Source organism: Zonotrichia albicollis, chromosome 4 (assembly GCF_047830755.1).
Source record: "Zonotrichia albicollis isolate bZonAlb1 chromosome 4, bZonAlb1.hap1, whole genome shotgun sequence".
Taxonomy (NCBI): domain Eukaryota; kingdom Metazoa; phylum Chordata; class Aves; order Passeriformes; family Passerellidae; genus Zonotrichia; species Zonotrichia albicollis.
Window position 1 is genome coordinate 21,791,956 of NC_133822.1, and position 18,535 is coordinate 21,810,490.

At 45.3% G+C, this 18,535-nt stretch overlaps 1 protein-coding gene across 12 annotated transcripts in view; it reads left to right on the forward strand.

Moving 5' to 3' along the window:
- Positions 1 to 828: 828 nt before the first annotated feature.
- Positions 829 to 18,535, forward strand: part of BICD1 (BICD cargo adaptor 1) — a 166,601-nt gene continuing 148,894 nt past the window's right edge. For 3 of the 12 annotated variants that reach the window (XM_074539081.1, XM_074539082.1, XM_074539083.1), the window contains exon 1: positions 838 to 1,680. In XM_074539081.1, coding sequence (XP_074395182.1) covers positions 1,468 to 1,680 — 213 coding nt within the window. In that variant the 5' untranslated portion in view covers positions 838 to 1,467. Of the gene's footprint in view, positions 1,681 to 18,535 lie in introns of all 12 variants that reach the window. The other 9 variants (XM_074539075.1, XM_074539076.1, XM_074539078.1 and 6 more) reach the window with 7 other exon arrangements.

The window sequence follows — 18,535 nt, forward strand, 5'->3', positions numbered from 1 at the left end:
CCAATACAGTGCTGCATTGGTGGGCAGTGACATCCATCTTCTTACAGGTAACTTCTATTTAGAACAAACACCTCAATTTGGAAATTCTAACTCAGTTGTCAACCTTTAAAGGAGTAAATGTAAAAGTAAAATAAGTCTGTAAAACGTGAAAAACAGGTTCTGCTAGTACTTAGAGCAAAAATTGACCAATATCAATTCAAGTCTATTTGCAGGCCGTAGTTTGAAGAAACAGAAAATTGGAGTCTAAGACTCTGAGTATAAAAAACAAGGCTATGACATTGATCCAGGATGAACTCACTCTTCCAGTTCAAATATGTAAAATGCGCCTAATCTGGTGTGTTAACTTTTTACTGGCAGGCTTTGTAAGAGATCAGTTCCTGTCTGTCTGCACCACTCCAATTTTATGCTGGACAAGTAGCATCTGTCTTTCTGCAGTCAGCATAAAGCCGGCATAAAACTGACATAGTCTATGCATCAGGTCCCCCGGTTAATTTGACAGAGAAACAATGGTGTGACCGCATCGGAGCTGAATCAGTTTTGTCCTGCTGTCTAATCAGTGGCACTGAGACCTTGCGCTAATGGTGATGGAAGAGCTGCCCTAGCCCAATGCCCCGACCCCGCTGCTGTTTCGCATTCAGGTTGCTTTGACCAGAACCAAACGCACTCATTCACCGGGAGCAAGGAATGGAGCAGAGCTAACTCTGCTTTCCCAGTTTCCCGAAATAGCAGGGGAATACTCCTGCCGCCCCCTCGCTCCCGCAGTTTGCTGGGCTGCATCTCCCTGTCTACTTATACCCGCACCGCCGCCGCTGCAGCAGCATCCCGGCGGGCAGCACCGAGAGGCGCTGACAGGGCGGCGGAGGGCAGGAGGGCAGCGGCAGGGAGGGGGCCCGGCCGTGAGGGCAGCGGCACGGAGGGGGCCCGGCCGGAGCAGCCCCTCAGTTGCAGCGCCCACATCCCGGCCGCTCCGCCGCCGCTGCCGCGCAGCCTCCCCGCCCGCCCGGCGGCGATGCCAGAGCCGAGGACGCTGTCATCTTAAAGAGCGCAGGGGAGGGACCGTGTGCAAGGGAGGAGGCGGGCGCCGGCAGCGGCAGCAGCAGCAGCATCTCCGCGGGAGCCGCCTCACGAAGGCGCGCTCCCGGCCGCCCCGCTCGCCGCCCCGGCCTCCAGCGCGCCGCCGCCTCCCCGGGCAGCAGGGCTCGCCCGCCCGCTCGCCAGCCCAGGCGTGCCCGCCGCCGGGGCCGCCGCAGGGCCGGGGGAGGCGAGCGCGGCCTCGGCGCGTCCCGGGCGGCCGGCGGGGGAGGAGGGGGCCGCGGCTGCGGCGGGGCGGACCGCGCTCGGCGGCGGCGGCTGCCGCAGGCGGCCCCGACCCCCATCCCCGGGCCGGGCCGGCCGTGCCGGTGCCGCCCCTCGGCCGCGCCCGCCCCCTGGCTGCCTGCTCGGCGGCGCGGCAGTGCCGGCGGGGCTATGGCTGCGGAGGAGGTGCTGCAGGGCGCAGACCACTACAAGAGCGAGATCGAGCGGCTGACCCGGGAGCTCTCCGAGACGACCCACGAGAAGATCCAGGCGGCGGAGTATGGGCTGGTGGTGCTGGAGGAGAAGCTCACCCTCAAGCAGCAGTACGATGAGCTGGAGGCGGAGTATGACGGCCTCAAGCAGGAGCTGGAGCAGCTGAAGGAGGTGAGGCAGCCCGGGCTTTTGTCTCGGCCGGGGGCTGCGGGCAGGTGCGGGCGCCCCACGCGTGTCCCTGCCCGGCCCTGCAGGTGGGCGCTGCGCGGGCCCCGAGCGGCTGCGGGCTCCGCTCCGGGCTGGGGAGGAGGGCATTCCCGGGGCCGGGGATCAGCCGGGACCGTGGAGCTTAAGGACGGATTACACGAGAGCGCAACCCCCTTGCCCTGAGACATTTCCCCCGGGCCGCGCTTCGGCTCCGGCCGCCTCCCTCAAGTTGTGGGAACTGGCGTTTGCGGCAGGGAAGGGTCCCCCGTCCTACCTGCGCCGCATCGCCCAAGGGTTTTTTAGGGAGAGCAGAGGAAGGAGTGGATTGAGAGCTGGGCCAACGCAGTGCATAAGGAGTCGGGATCTCTGTAAACAGCTGTCTGCAGTGCGTGAGGAGAGAGACAATTCCTTTTGAAGTTATTTATAGACCCGCTTTAGTCTGCCAGCGAGGGGAACCGCTGCCATTGGGAGGGGGGGCGGATATACAGCACTCTCGAGGTCACCCATCAGTGGAAATTAAACTTCTGCGTCATGCTGAAAGGGTGAAATATTTGACTGGGGGAGTGATTTGGGGTTATCTTTCTAATGTGTTTTTGTAACACTCCAAGTGTGAAGTAGGTGGGTGTTACACCTTGCCTGTCAGCTCTGCTAAACATGACTCTGACTCCAAAAAATCATCACCGTCCCTATGTTCATCCTTAAGGGAAGTAACTTGAGGCTGGTAACAGTGCATGTACGTGGGAGCTACGGCAGGGCTGTGTGTGCACACGTATGCAGCCCTCACAGCTCTGCACCTCATGCTGTTTTTGTACCGTCTCAGAATGTAATTGACTAGAGTTTGTAAACAGAAGGTAAAGCATCAAACAGATATTCTTCCTGATTTACAATGTATCTTTTTGTTCTACAAAAACCCCAAAACAGAACAAAAATCCCCTGCTATATAAAATCGGTAGAAATTCTGTTAGAATTAATGACATGAAACCATGAACATATTCCATATGGAGGAAATACACTTAAAAAACTCAGGTTATTTCTCTTTATATTCTTCTCTAGACTACTAACTGGTGCCCTTTTGGATGTGTTTTTAATAAAATAAGGGTTTCATTTTACTTGCAGGTAAGTGAGTTATGCCACAGACTTGGTTCAGTGTCCAGAAGAGTTGAGAACATTTTATTTTCAATATGAAGAATAAAGCTGTTTTTTCAGAAAAACCTACTGGTTTCCTTAAACCTGATCTCTGCCTCCCTGCCCCTTTGAGTCTATGGAGTAGGCTCAGGACTTTTGAAACCAAAATTACAGAGTGAGGGATGGAGATAGGTAACTTGGCACTGGCATGAAGGCAGTGCTGTTTGAAATGACCTGACAGTAATAGAGGAACAGAATTAAAAGGGGAAAGTGCAATGCAGTTTCTAGGGGAAAAAAGAAGATGATGAAGAAGGAGATAAGCAAAGCTGCAGGTAGCTGTTATCCCACCATGATCATGTACAAAAGAAGACTGATGAGAAGCCAGGATGGCACATGGCCATGGATAGGAGAAATAGTGCAAGGAATTCACTTGAAATTATGAAACTAGAGAGATTAGTCAACCAATGCAATTAATTGAAATCAAAGATGGGCACAGACTCTCTTCTTGCTTACCTCTCCTTGAAGTCAGTGCATGCCCTGCAACCCAGAATATCTGCTGTGGGGCCAGGCCTTCATGCTGTGCCAGCCCCAGCATGGATACTGAGGGGATGTTCACAGAGGGAGGGACAGGAGAAATCCCATGGCTTGCCTGATGCTAGGCAAGAGTGGAGCTTCTCCAGTTTCCAATCCAGACCCATGGCTCTCTATTTCAGAGCTCTCCTTAGCAGCAGGTAGGGCATTTCCATCCCCCACCTAGGCTGCAAGCAATTATTTTCTTGCCTTTAACCTTCATAGCAGGAACCACACTGATTCTTACTGCACATGCACTCTGCCAAGGAGAATTTTGTCTTAGCCCTTGCTGTTGCTGTAATCTGTTTTCTGCTTCTGTGCTAGCACCTCCATGATGACAGCTCCCTCAGCACAAGCCAGACCTGTACTGGTGAGACACAATCAAATGGTGCCTCCAGCAACACCAGTGAGGCAGAATTCAGGTAGTTCAGGCAAATTGTCCTGTGGAGTGTGGATGTGGGGCTGTAGGGTTCTGAATGAAAGCTCTCAGGGGGCAGAGAAGTCCAAAGACACATTTTTGGTTTAGTAAAGCACCATCCAAAATGCGTGGAGGAGAGTTTTTGTGTTCTTCCTCCAGCAGGCCCTTGCAAGAACGTGCTGCCCAGTGGTAGGACATTGAATGCCAAGACTGACTGACAGACAGACACACAGACAGGGATCTGTGCTGTGCTCTTACTTCACTGCATTTGCATCCTCTTTGAAGCCATATTGGGGCATGGAAACTAGGCCTCAGATTTGTGCTAGAATAAGCAGTTTGTCCATTTCCAAGGAACAGTAGATGCAGGAGGGTGGCCAGGATCATGTTAGGACAATTTCGTCTCCTTCTGCAGTCCTTCTCTGAACAGATTCAGTTACTGGGGTTGACTGTTTTTGAGACAAGTCTTAATTTTTAAACAGTTTTATTACTGATTGCCTGTGTTCTGTTGTTGGGACCTCATTGTATTTATTACTCAGTTGAATAGCTGCCTGTCTTTAACTTTACTCAACCGTGGTTTGGCAGACTGGGATCTGAAGATTTCTCCTATCCTCCTTGGCAATCCAAACCTCCAGTGGACTTGAGCAGTCCTTTTCCATGTAAATGGCAATGCCTCTGCTGTACAATAATTTCCATCATTGGAGAGTGAAATGGGAAACTAAGGCCATTATAGGATGTTGAAGTAAAAGCAAATTACAATATATTACATTAAATATTAATACTTGTATACAGGATATATGCTATCCACCCTGCAATATGAATTGTTTTGATAACCTCTGATTTTTCTTCTGCTGAGTTCAGAGGTCTCTGCTTTAGCCCAAGATTTTGATGTTTTAGGCCATGAAATAAATTTATGTTGCAAAACCAGTATTATTATTTAAAGCTTTATTAATTTTCATAGGGTTTGGGTTGTTTTTTTTTTCTCTGTCTGAAAATGATGTTTCTCTAGTCAGTTACATTTCAGTCTGGTATAATTTTGGATCTTTGGTGAAACACTGTCATTTTAGAGCCCCTGTTATGAGTGTTATTTTAGCTGATGTGCCTTTTATTCTACAGTCCATAAAAATTCAGAGACTAGGACTTGCTATTAGCCATGGGATTGAAGGTAGCTTGTTTTCACTGTCTTGCTGAGCTGGGAGTTTGTCATATTTTATGTAAAGCATCTTCCAGTGGTTTTATTATATCTGCTCCTACATGTTCACATTGCATTTGCTGTAAGAATAATGTGTGTTGTTAGTTCTGTTTCATTTAGTGAAAGTGTAAAATGGCTTCATACTGATCTTCTTGCCTGTTTACTGTAGCTGTCCCTGCTTTAGCATGGGGGTCCCTTCCAGCCTCAGCCATTCCATGATTCTCTGATCAGCCACTGGACACTGGTGGTCCATGAAGTTTTTAAAGCACAGAATTATCAGTCACATCTGCTCATGATTAAATGGGGATGGAAGGCTTTGGTGTCCAACTCTGCAAGAGTTAGGCCTGGGAAATCCTAGCAGAGATTTCTCTTTGGGAATCAAATCATGGATGTGGCATGATGTTGACTTCTTGACTCCCTCTCTGACTGACTGATTTAGGCAATGGCTTCTTGGCTTTTATGTATTTCATTCTATGGAGACAAACTCTTCTGGGTTGCACAGGGCACTGGATATCTGATTCCCAGGCAGTTTTGTGCTTGCTTTACTTAAAAGCAAATTATGCATGGTAAATGCTTGGAAACCGGACTAGTGGTGAGTAGCCTTGTCTTTGGCAGGTGTTTGTTTTCTTTGCCTCACAGAAATTTTGTATCAATGATCATGAAGTGCTTACTCAGTTTACTAATAGGACTTCCAGAAGTAATCCTTGGTCTGTGTCTGAAAGAGTTTTTTGAGGAGTTGAGCTGAAGGTCTCTCTGGCTGCTTCTTTTGTGTTCTGCTCTTCCTTGCACGATTTCAGCACAGGTGATTCAATCTCCGTCTCTCCTCTTCTGAAGGGACCCTGCCACTCCAGCTCCCCCACTGTTCTCCAAAACCTCTTGCCTTCCTGCTGCTTGCATCACCTCTGCCTCTTCCATCTTTGAAGTGTACATTTGGTGGGACTTCTCTGTATCCAAAAAGGCTGGAGGAGAGGGAGGCTCCTCCCAACACATATCCTAAATTCAGCCCTCTTAAATGTGGATTCTTATACACACCCATCTACATCACAGGATGCTTAGGAAAGTGTGAAGCAGCTCATAAATCGCACTGAGATGTTCTAAATTCTCCCCACAGCTGAATGTGCTCCAAATATGGATCTTGGGAGCTGTGAACTGCTGCCATCTCAGTGTATCTTTATACCTCCTTCCAGTGGCAGCTCTGTGGGCTGTGTTGGATGAGGCGAAACATTTTGGGCATCTCATCCTGATCTCACCACTTTGTCCTTGGTGCCTGCTCAGGTTGTGTCACTCAGGAAGGCTTTGCAACCCAGCACCCAGCTCAGAGATGAGCACATTCAGTTATTACAGGCTGGGGACAAACTGACTGACTGGGGGTCAGGTCTGTGGCAAAGGATTTGGGAATCCTCCAGGACAGTAAGCTGAATGTTGGACGGTGATGTGTGTCCTGACACTGGGAATTCTGTCGGCATCCTGGACCTTTAGTGGCAGAAGCAGAGCTGGTAAATTGAGAGAAGTGGTTATCACTTCCAGACTGGCAGTTGTTAAACCACATCTAGAAAACAGCATCCAGTTTGGGCACCCTTAATATAAGAAAGATACGGATAAACTGGATTGCATTCAGCAAAGGACCACCAAGATGGCCAGGAGTTGTGTTTTGCGGAGAAAAGAAGAAACTTCACAACTTTATAAAAGTTGTAAAGCTTGGTATGTTTATTTACGACGCCGGACGCACACGGAGAAAATTCTCCTCAAAAGGCATGCATACCCCTGAAAATTTCAGACCTGTTTTTATCCCCCTTCCAAATGCATATGCATACAGTTTCACAATCAGTTCATACATATTCATCCTGCATGACATTTAGCACCAGTTCTTCTTTATCAAAGGAATTTCTAGGTTGGGGCAAATTGACCTCGTGGTCTTTTCTGTTTTTCTTTCTCTGTCTCCTTGCTGTCTCGGCATGCGAATTTTTCCTTCAGCTTTGGCCTCACAGACTTTTCACCGTTGTTAGGCACTTCACCTAATTCAGGATGGATCCCTACTCTGTCTCAGGGATCAGGACAGTCAGGAGCTTGCCCTGTGAGGAGAGGCTGAGGGGGCTGAGCTTCTTCAGCCTGGAAAAGAGGGCTGTGAGGGACTCAGCATCAGCCTGTCTATGGACGCAAAGTGTATTGAGATGTCAGAGCCAGGCATTTTGTGGAAGTGCCCTGTACCTCTAGTTGGAGACCTGTCACTAGTGGTGTTCCCCAAGGGTTGGTATTGGGTCCAGTATTGTTTTAACTCATCAATGACTCAGATGAAGGGGCAGATGCCTCCTCAGCAAGTTCACTGCTGACACAAAACTAAGAGGAATGGTTGATACCCCAGAGGGCTGTGAGCCCTCCAGAAGGACCTCGACAGAGATGGGACAGATGGGCACAGAAGAACCTCCTGAAATTCAGAAAAGGCAAGTGAAGGTTCATGTACCTGGGGAGGGATAACCCATGCACCTGGCTGGGTGCTGGCCTGCTGGGAAGCAGCTCTGTAGAGAAGGACCTGGAGGTCCTGCTGGACAACAAGCTGTCCATGAGCCAGAGAAGTGTCCTTGTGGTGAAGAAGGCCAGTGGTGTCCTGGGGTGCATTGGGAAGAGCATTGCCAGCAGGTTGTGGGGGGAATGGATCCTGCCCCTCTACTCAGCCCTGGTGAGGCACATCTGGAGTGCAGTGTCCAGTTCTGGGATCCTCAGGACAAGACAGACACGGAGCTCCTGGAGCAGATCCAGCAGAGGGTGATGAAGATGAAGGGACTGGAGCATCTCTCTTACAGGGTAGGCTGAGGGAGCTGGAGCTGTTCAGCCTCGAGAAGAGACAAAGGAGAGGGGACCTTATCAATGTCAATAGTATCTAAAGGGAGGGTGTCAAGAGGATGGACCAGGTTCTTTCTGGTGGTCCTGAGCACTAGGACAAGAGGCAATGGGCAGAAATTGTTGCACAGCAAATTCCACCTTAACATGAGGGAGAACTTCTTCGCTGTGTGGGTCACTTAGCCCTGGAAGGGGTTGCCCAGAGTGGTTGTGGAATCTCCTTCCCTGGAGGAAGGGAGGTTGGAGTAGCTGACTTCCAGCTGCAGCCATCCTGTGATTCTGTGAAGGGTGGGAACACAAGAGATAACTGACATGAATTCAAACTGCAGAGGTTCAGACTGAATTTAAGGCAGATCTCTTTCCCTGTGAGCACGGGCAGTCCCACGGGTGTTGCCCATAGAGGTCATGCAGTCTCTTTCCATGGAACTTTTCAAGCCCCAGCTGGACACAGCCCTCAGGAACCTGTGAGTGCAGAGCTGGTCCTGCTGTGAGAGGAGGTTGCCCTAGGGGAGAAAGGGGGCAGACAGCAAGGGGCCTTGAGGAGTTCAAAGTCTCTTAAGGGTGCCCACTGTGCACAGATAAATTCGAGTGGTGTGTTGCAGTGAGTTACCCTATGCACAGTCATGTCCTGCCTGGAAACAGTGACTGTCAGCAGGCCCACAGCCTCACTTTGTGCCTGAATTTCATTTTCTCTTGCTTGTTATTAAGTCTGCAGTGACCTGAGGTTACTAAGGGTGGAGTTGGTTGTGCTCATCTCTCAGCAAGACAATCCTACATCTCCTCCTGCCATTCCTGCCCCTGTTCTGGCTCTCAGCTGTGCAACTGTTCATACTGTCACAGCAGGGTGGGAAACTAGCCTCAGTTAAAAATAACTGAGGAGGGGTTCTTGCTGTCTGTAACCCAGATTGGTTTCATCATCTGATTCCCAATACCTCCCAAAAATGTTTTAAAGGTTAGCATGACGAGGGGAGTGATGAATACAGGGGGAAGAGTGGGATACTGATGTTGAGAGAGATGCTCATCAAATTACATCAGGATTGCTTCCTCCAAGAGGAAATGAATCCTGTGCATTAGCCTACAGAAAACATAAGCAGCTGGAATCATGTTAGGGGAAATTAGAACTATTGCTGGAGCTTTGGCAGCACGCAAAGAAAAATGTAGATGAAGCTTTTGGGTTTTTTTCCAGGAACCTGTATTCCCAGTTGCTCTCAGTAATTGTGTTTTATCCTTAGCAGCCAGTACAGATGAACATGCAATATTAGTCCTCCTATGGTAGCCAGCCCTTTAGAAGGGATGGTCAGCTTTCAGCACTGGGGCTCACATATTCACAAAACAAATCTAAATCTTCAGTTTGTTTTCTCCCAATAGTTAATTTTTTTTTCATTTTATTCTTTCATCAAATAAATCTCTTTCTAATCTGAGCAATTCTGATTGAATCAGTCATCTGGGTTGAACTCCTCAGAGATAAATGGAAGTATCAACTGGATTTTATGTCATGGAAAAGTAAATTTTCCATAGATTTTCTAAGAAGTATCGGATTAGTACCAAATCTAATATGACTGATTGGGGTGTTAATGGGTGAGCCACAAATTATCATTATTAACTACTTCCTGTGTAAGGCCTATGAATAGAAAATTGGGGGTCACAGGAGAGATTTTAATCTGAAGGTCCCCATCTGTTTGGAATTAGGCCTTTTTATAGTGGATTAGAAAAGAAATAATTTGCTAGCATCTATTGACCTTCCTTTAGGTGAAATACTTTTTCCTTCCCTTCTGTGTTGCTTAGTGAATTTTCTTTTTCAGGGTGTGTGTGTGCAGTCTGTGTGCACAACAGCATTCAGGGTGAACACCTGGCTTTATTCAAAGTTTGCCCAGGAGGGGCAAAACAGTGGTGGAGAAAATGGGATCTGGCATAAAACAGTAATTTGTGAGCATTCATCATGGCAAAATGAGGAGCATTCTCAAAGTCAGAGTGAATTTGCACCTGGGCAACTTTTATATACCTTACACAGTTGGCAGTGGGAGGAAAATACATGCAGGATCCTGTGTTTTTGTGTATTGAGGGCTTCTAGAAGAAGAGCTTTCTTCTTGAGATTGAATGTGGTTTTTCTTCAGTACCTCATTCTCTTAGGTTTCTGCATCAGTGTTTTCTCCACATGGACAATGGGAGTAAAATCCAAATCACCACTTGCTCCTGCCTCCCTTTTGCCTCTGTTATAAATTTCCCTTCCCTTTGTCTGATACCTGAGGGGGTAATGTTTAATTCAGCACAATTCTGCACTGTACTGTTTTTTTGGGGGGAGTGATGATTTTAAATTACAATGACAGAGACTGAAAAGCATGCATTCATTTCTGCTGAATTGTCTTACATTCCTTCTGTGACTTCCACAGCCTTCTTCTTTCCTCATTTCCTTGAGAAATCAAAACCACTCATTTTATGTGGGAGGAGAGAGAGTATTTGCCTAATTTAGAGGAATTTATATAGCATGTAGAGACATGAATGTGCCCTTTGTCCCTTTATCACTTGCATCTCTCACAGCACATAATTATGAGGAGAAACCAGCAATTTTTTGTACTGTACTGTGAATGCAGACTGTGAGTAGAGACCAGCTACAGATGGAAGAAGCTGGGACTAGTCAGAAGGTGAAAAATGTGCCTGAGCAAGGGCAGGTGCCTAAAGCTGAGGTAGGCAGGTAGAAATTAAGCTAGGTTGCAGATTAGTGTTTTGTTGGTGTCTCTACTTCTCTGCAAAGAGTAGTATTAAAAATAATTTTGGGATTATAATATTTATGCTTCTGAATTTCTTTCACTAGCAAAGTTTAATTAACTTGGTAGTTAAAAGAAGGAGCAGGCCACTGTCCTAAATCTATGGTTTTGGGACAGACCTATGAGACACCAAAAGGCTTTCACTAAGACTGAAATGTGTCCAGTCCCATTTTCTTCATCTCTCTTGGGGTTCCTCCCTCTCTGTCTGCAGCCTGATTCTCATTCTTGTACATCTCCTGCTCATGATGGTGTATGTACTTTCACAATTTTTTTTTCAGTCTTTGCCCTATATCTTCCTTAGTATTAATTTGCTGCTCTCTAAGATGTGGAACTGATTGTTTTGTATTACAGAACCTTTTTGTCATTGTGTGAATGTAAGAAATCTGGCCATTTTTGGCAGATTAGACCTTCCATACTATGCTCAGATATTGTAAGGACATGAGGGGCTTCTAGAAATGTTGTTTCAAAATACTTTGAAACATTGTTTTAGCAGGGACTGAAAATGAAAAAACCAAGGATTTGTCCACTCTGCTTTGTAGCCGCCTCACTGTGGTGTTGTGAGGTCTCCAGGATGAGGTGAGAGATGAGAATTTGACTCTGTGTTTTCAGAAGACTGATTTATTATTCTATTCTATTCTATTCTATTCTATTCTATTCTATTCTATTCTATTCTATTCTATTCTATTCTATTCTATTCATGCTCTACTAAAACTGTACTAAAGAAAGAGAAAGGAGACATCAGAAGGCTTAGCAAGAATAATGAAAGCTTAGAGTTCAACACAGCTGGCTGTGATTGGTCATTAATTAAAAACAATTCACATGGAACCAATTAAAGATGCACCTGTTGGTAAACAGTTTCCAGACCACATTCCCAAGCAATCAGATAATTATTGTTTTCATTCTTTTCTGAGGCCTCTCAGCTTCCCAGGAGAAGATCCTGGGCAAAGGGGATTTTTCAGAAAATATCATAGTAACACCTCACCATTAGAATCATCCTTGGAAAGATCACTTTTAGGGCAGCTTTAAAATCAGATTGGCTGTGTGGATGCAGAGGAAGAAGACACCTTTCCATAAGGCTTTAGGAAACTCAACCCCCTTTAAAAAAACTAATTGTATGGTTTCTGGAATTATTTGTTTAAGCCCAGACAAGACAGCTGATGCCCAGTGAGTTTAGATAACCCACTCAGACCTTTTGATCAGCACTGGAACGGGGCCCATTATCCACATGGTGCTTCCATACCTTCTCCACACCTTTGCTCCCCTGAATCACACCTAAGTTACCCCTGCACTGTCTTCAGCCCCTCTACACAACCAGTTCTCCAGCTGGTGGAGACAGCACTGTGCTGAGCCAAGAAGCATCAAAGACATCCTCAGTCAGTCACCTCTGGGGAGGTTTCAGCTAAATTATATGAACTTTACTTCCTGGTGGTTTGGGGTTTTTCGGTCTGTGTTTGTTTGTTTTTAATTCTGTGATCTCTCAGAGCTCACAGGTGACACACAGGTGGCGGGGCAGTGCTGTGAATTTGATTTATATTCTGTCAAGTACAAATCTTGTAGTCTGTCAGCACCAAAGGGGCTTTCCTTGGATGCCTTAGTCACTCTGGGTGGATTTAAATGTCAGTGTACTGAGAATGAGCTGCACAGTGCTGCTGTTTGTCATCACTGCCTAATGACTGATTCCCACTGAGAAAGCTGGAAGCTGCTAATAGCTGCAGTTTTAACTTCTGTTTTGGATACTTAGAGGGGGAAACCCAGCTCCTAGTAGTTGTAAAGCTCAGATAGGAGAAAGCCAAAAGCAGACTTTTAAGGATAAAGATAGGAATTTGGGTCAGGCAAAGGGAACAGGTGGCTTGGTGAAACAATTAATTTATAAAAGCTTGGCTCTTGGCCAGATATGAACACAGCATGATTTGGATTTTGTTTTTTTGAGGACTGGAGTATTGTCTACTCACAAGGCAAGGTGCAGGATACCAAACTGCACTGCATCCTGGCCCTGCCCAGAAAGGTACAACTCTCAACCTTTTGGCATTTGAGTGTTAACAGAGCTGGAGCATTTGGTCTGGAGGCAGATGGAGAGTTCACAGTTGGGTTCAAGTGCCTGTGTAGTCATTGCCTCTGGTTCTCTATTTGATGGCTAAGCCACTAGAATCTGTGATTCTTTTTATTAAATATGGGCTCTCAGTAGCTTGTAATACCTATAATAAATGGTATTAATAAAGACAAGCTTGTGGGGCTTGGTTTTTTAAATTTTTTTATTTTTGTTTTTTTTTGTGGGGTTTTTTTTGTGGGTTTTTTTTGTTTTGTTTTTTTTTTTTTAGGTGAGTAGGAAGAGTTTTGCTCGTACCCTGAATACCTCATAGAGTTTTTACAAAGCATTAAAAGTTTGCTTGGTCCTGGATAATTCAACTGCACAGCAATGGCAGATATGCAGAGCTCACCTGAGTTTAGTTGAAGGGAACATTTGCATTGTCCTTTCTTTCTTTGCTAACTGCTTGTAATTCCCACCTAAAAACAGTGAGGAAGGGTTGGATTTAATCATCCCATGTGAAGAATGCTATCTCTAACAATATACCCTCTATTCAGGGCTCTGCCCAAGGGTGATTTATAGCAGGTATGATGACTCAAAGACCAGTGGTGAAGTCCTGCCTCCATGGGTAAGTCAAAGATAAAAGGGAACAATGATTTATTGTTGAATCTCTGCCTACCACCTGCTGGCAAACAGCACTGTCATCAAGATGCATGGGATAAAATGTGTTACAAACTGAGAATTCAGATTTCTTCCCACCAAAGTGGGAAGAACTGGCATAATTATAATTATTGTGTCTCAAGCATGTGATCTTGTTCTTGCAGTTTAATGAGTTGTCATAACTCTGCTGAGCTTCTGTGACTGCTCATGTGCATGCACTTGACCAGCCCCAAATGTGTAAGAACAAGGTGAAAAAACCCCCACAGCCAAACACAGAGCACAGCAGAAATCTGAAGGAAAGAGTTTTCAGCTGACATGGATCTTCCATCTGCAGTAAGCTAAAAATGTGCACTAGATCAATTACTAATCCATAAAATCTCAGTCATAAATCTGGGTCCTTGGTGACAAATTTTCAAGTAAATTGTAAGGATATGGTACCAAGGACTCTGTGAAATAAACAGTATGATATATAACATTAGAGAAGAGGAACAGAATTTAGATGGAAAATAATTGTCTGTGTATACCAATAAGGGAGATGGAGTCTCGTGGCATTGTCAGGAGTACATTACTTTGGGCATTAGGTAATTCCATTTCTTGGGCATTAGGTAAGCTTTTCATTTCTCTGCCAGATAAGGGCTGATGGTTGCCATCTGGTAATAACAAAACTTTCACTTAAGATGCTGTAAGCTCAGCTGTGTAAAAATAGTAGCAAATCTGGAACAACATAGTTGAGGGACAACATTTTTTCCATATGTGCTGAATTTAATGCCACAGTGGTGGTGTAGGTTCTTAGGTGCTTTATATTCACAAAATAAAATCCACATTAAAGTAACAGAACTGAATTATCAAGTTTAGATAAGATTTGGAAATTTGTCCACAAAGTCTGTATTTTTCATTTGTATTGGAAATCAATGGGTTTGTTTTATGAAGCAGGCTGAGCAGCTTTGCATTGAAACCTGTATTTCTAGACTTCTTTTTGCCCACATACTTTGAAATTACAGATCAGATACCTGAGTGATTGTTGTGATACATGCATAGGCTCCTGGCTTTAAATATTTTTGCTTTAGATATTTAAATATTTTTGTAGTTATTTAATACTTCATTGTGATTTGTAATTTAAAGTATTTTCTGTCTAATTGCTTATGGAAAGATATTTATTCAGGAACAGAAAACTATACCTTGATTATAGTTTTAGCACTTGTGTTTGAGAAGTACTTTACTCGCAGTTCCCTGGGCTGATGTTAGAGACACTCAGTCATGTCTATGTTTTTATGGTTGTTGAATTTGCTTTTGTAGCAGATTAGACTGATGGGAAGACAATGTGGCATTCAGATTCTCTGAAAAAATCCTTTCGCCCAGGTTTTTTTCTCTTAGGAAGCTGAGAAGCCTCAGAGAAAAGGAAAACAATTCTTCTCTAATCTGCTTCTCCTGTGTTTTGCTCCTTTGGAATGTGTTTGGAGATTGTTTACCCACAGGTGATTGTTTCATTGGATTCTGGTGTGAGTTGTTTTCACTCGTTGGCCAATTGAGGCCAAGCTGTGCTGAGACTCTGGAGAAAGTCACGAGTTTTCATTACTATCTTTTTAGCATTCAGTAAATATCCTTTCTATGTTCTTTAGTAGAGAGTATAGTACAGTATTCTTTAATATAATATAGTATTATAAGGTAATAAATTAACCTTCTGAGAACATGGAGTCAGATTCATCATTCCTGCCTTTGTCGGGGCATTCCCTGCAAGTACAGTAACTTAAACCTAAAATGAGCCTTGTTTGGGTACAAATAACCATTTCTCTGGGTATAACAGGCAGAATTGCAGGTGGAGACCATGCTGTGCTCACTTTTTTTTCTATAAAAGTTTCTCAGTTGCAAGATGTTTCTTGAAGTGTGGGCCCTGGTTTCTGAACCAGTGAAAGCCTGAGGTTGGCGCCCCCAGGTGATGCTGGGCTGGGTACTGAGAGCTGCTTCTTTGTTGCCATCACTCAAGGATGTGCTTGTCAAATATTCCAGTCTGAAGAAGCAGGTTTGGGGAAGGGGATCCTGAATTCTGCCCCAAAACCCAGCAACAGAGATTCTTCTCCTTCCATCAGTTATATTTGTAGCAGAAAGTAATCTACCCCTTGAAAAGGCACCCAAAATCTGATAAGCAACACTTTTAGGAGCCTGCAGTCCGATGGTTTGTGCTGTCTGTGGAGAACGGAATTGCAGCTTTGCAAGTGGCAGTGTAATGAATAGTCAAGCACTTAGCAGAGCACTGGCACTGGATGGATGCAGGGAAAAGCCAGAGGGAGTGAGTCAGCATGACCTTGGCTGCTGCCAGCGTATCACATCCAGCCCTCCAGGGACACTGACATTGGTTGGGGTCTTCAATGGAAAGAGAAATAAAATCCACTGCAATAATTAACCACTGCTTGTGTGTATTATTTGCAGGGAATGATACATCTATGTTCTCAGAAGGCTAATTTATTACTTTATGATACTATAATATATTAAAGAATACTACACTAAAGAATACAGAAAGGATACTTACAGAAGGCTAAAGAGATAATAATGAAAACTTGTGACTTTTTTTACAGATTCCTGACACAGCTTGGCCCTGATTGGCCAAAGAGTCAAAACAGCTCACACCAGAATCCAATGGAACAATCACCTGTGGGCAAACAATCTCCAAACACATTCCATATGAACAACACAGAGGAGAAGCAAAATGAGATAAGAATTGTTTTCATTTTTCTCTGAGATTTCTCAGCTTCCCAGGAGAAAAATCCTGGGCGATGGGATTTTTTTCAGAAAATGTGAATGCCACACATGTGTGTCTGAAAAATGCCACTTTCACACAGAATACTATGCAGAAGAACATCAACTTAAGCCAGCTGTAGTTATTCAAAGGTGGTTTTGTTGGTAAGCAGGTCTAGCTCTTTGTTACCCTGTGGCAGCAGCACAGGCAGCACTCGGGGAAGGCAGAAATAGCCTGAAAATTTGGAGTGCTGCTCATTCAGTGAGCTGCAGTTTGGCACACTGAGTCCCAGCAGGGTGGGATAAATTGTTATTTATTGCATGACAGTAACACCTGGGGATTCTGCAATGCCTGGCACAAGCAGTTGCAGGTGTATAAATAGAAGAATAGAGATTTTACTGTGGAAGTAGGGCTTTGGTATTAAGGAATAATAAGGGGGATTTACAGACAAGTAATAGAGGTCCAGAAGCTGTGGTGGTTATTCAGCCATATTTTCAGAGAAAATCTCTGACTAAACCACAAGAAGAACATGGATTTCTCTCAGATTCAGTCCAATCATTTATCTTCCAAATCCTTCCATTTTAAAAAGCCAGTCAGCCAGAAAACAAGAGCAGTCAAGTGCCCTGTGCTCACTGACCAGGGTGTGCACTGGCAGTGTCTCCTACTGGTGCCAGGGTGACCAGTAAGGCCATTTAGGAATAGTGTTAAGGTAGTTTTGCTACTTTATTACAATCAAATTAAAGGAAAAATGAGGATGAATGAAACTCAGATGAACCTCTTTGGTTTCTCAGTTTATTATTTGGCAGTGTTTCAGTGGCAAAAGCCCTTGTCCTTAAAGATCATCAGCACCTCATCAGAGCACCCTGTCCCCTGTGGGCTATAGGGTCCCTTTGTGGTCCCCCTCTCACATCCTCTGCTGATCCAGAGCACCTGTAGAGTACCTGGGGTCCCAGAATACATCCCCATCCCTCACCCTGAGCTGCCCTTTCTGCTTTGCTCTTTCCCCTTTTGGAAGCTGCTCCTGGCAGCCATCCCACAATTTGTTACAGTCTTCCTACTCCTTCCCACTTATCTCTTCCTGAACCAAAACTCTTCTCTGCTGGGACTGAGGTTTTCACATCAGCATTTACTAATCCTAGCAGCTGGTTGAGACCATTAATTTTTCCTTTGCTCATTCCATACCTAGTTGTTCATTGCTGGTGAGAGAAACCAAATTCCAGCCACCTCTCCCTGCAAGGAATTCCTCTCCTTGCCTGCTGTCTGTGGGTAGCCTCACCCCACAAATACCCCTTGTTCCTATTGCTGCATGGGGAAAAATTAAGTGACAGGCTTTAGGAACTTTAGCAGTTCCTTGAGAATTCAGGCCAGCTAAAATCTCCTGGGGTGTGTTGAGCACTAGATGAGGCTTCTTGCAGAGCTGGCAGTGGTTAATGTGGAGCTTGGAGCAGGAGTTTGTAGAGGGCAAGGTCCTTGGGGCAAGGCCTGCCCTTGCCCTCCTGTTTGTGCTGAATGAACACAGTGAGCCTCTATTCTTGGCTGGGACAATTAGGTTTTATGGCAATATGAGTAATTAATAATAACATGGGGCCTTTTCTCTGGATGGGCTGTTAGAAATAATTTTCTTCTGCCAGTTGCTTCTCTAGAATGTGGTTTTGAACTTTGAGATCCTGAAAGGGATAGTGGAAACACAAGCAGCTGTCACAAACCTTTAGCTCTGTTTGTTTAGGCAGTGGTGGAAAATCACAAAACTAAATTGTTGGATGGTTCACTGGTTTGTGCATCTTTTGTTGTAACATCAAACTCTTATGCAATGGAGTCCTGTTTGATTAAAGACTCTTCTCACAAAAAGTGGGTTTCAACTGTCCAGATTTTTAATAAGGTGAAAAGAAGCAAAGCAAACTACTGATCTTCTGGTTGTCCTTCACTCAGTTCATGTGTGGCACACACAGGATCAGCTGTGCCGTGCTGGATCAGGGTGATCCAGCTGCTGCAGCTGCCAGAGGTAGGCTCTTGTTCCCAGGTGTGGTGGATCTGAACCTTGCCTTCACCCATGTGCCACTGGGGCCCAGAGGTGGATAAAGCATTTGGTTGCTTGGTCACATCACAGTCCTTCAACAGCTGTTCCTCATCTCCTTGGCAGCAGGGGTGGCATCTGCCCATGGAGATGGGCTGTGAGTGGTGGCAGCACAGTGCCAGGAACAGTGTGACAGAGATCCTCCTGTCCACATGCCTCATCCAGCTCTGAAAGCTCCTCTTGTCCATCTTCTTTCCCAAATGTCACATTCACATTTTCTGAAAAATCCTTTTACTCAGGGTTTTTCTCCTGGGAAGCTGAGAAGCCTCAGAGAAAAAGGAAAACAATTCTTATCTCATTTGCTTCTCCTCTGCTTTGCTCATGTGGAATGTGTTTGGAGATTGTTTACCCACAGGTGATTGTTTCATTGGATTCTGCTGTGAGTTGTTTTCACTCATTGGCCAATTGAGGCCAAGCTGT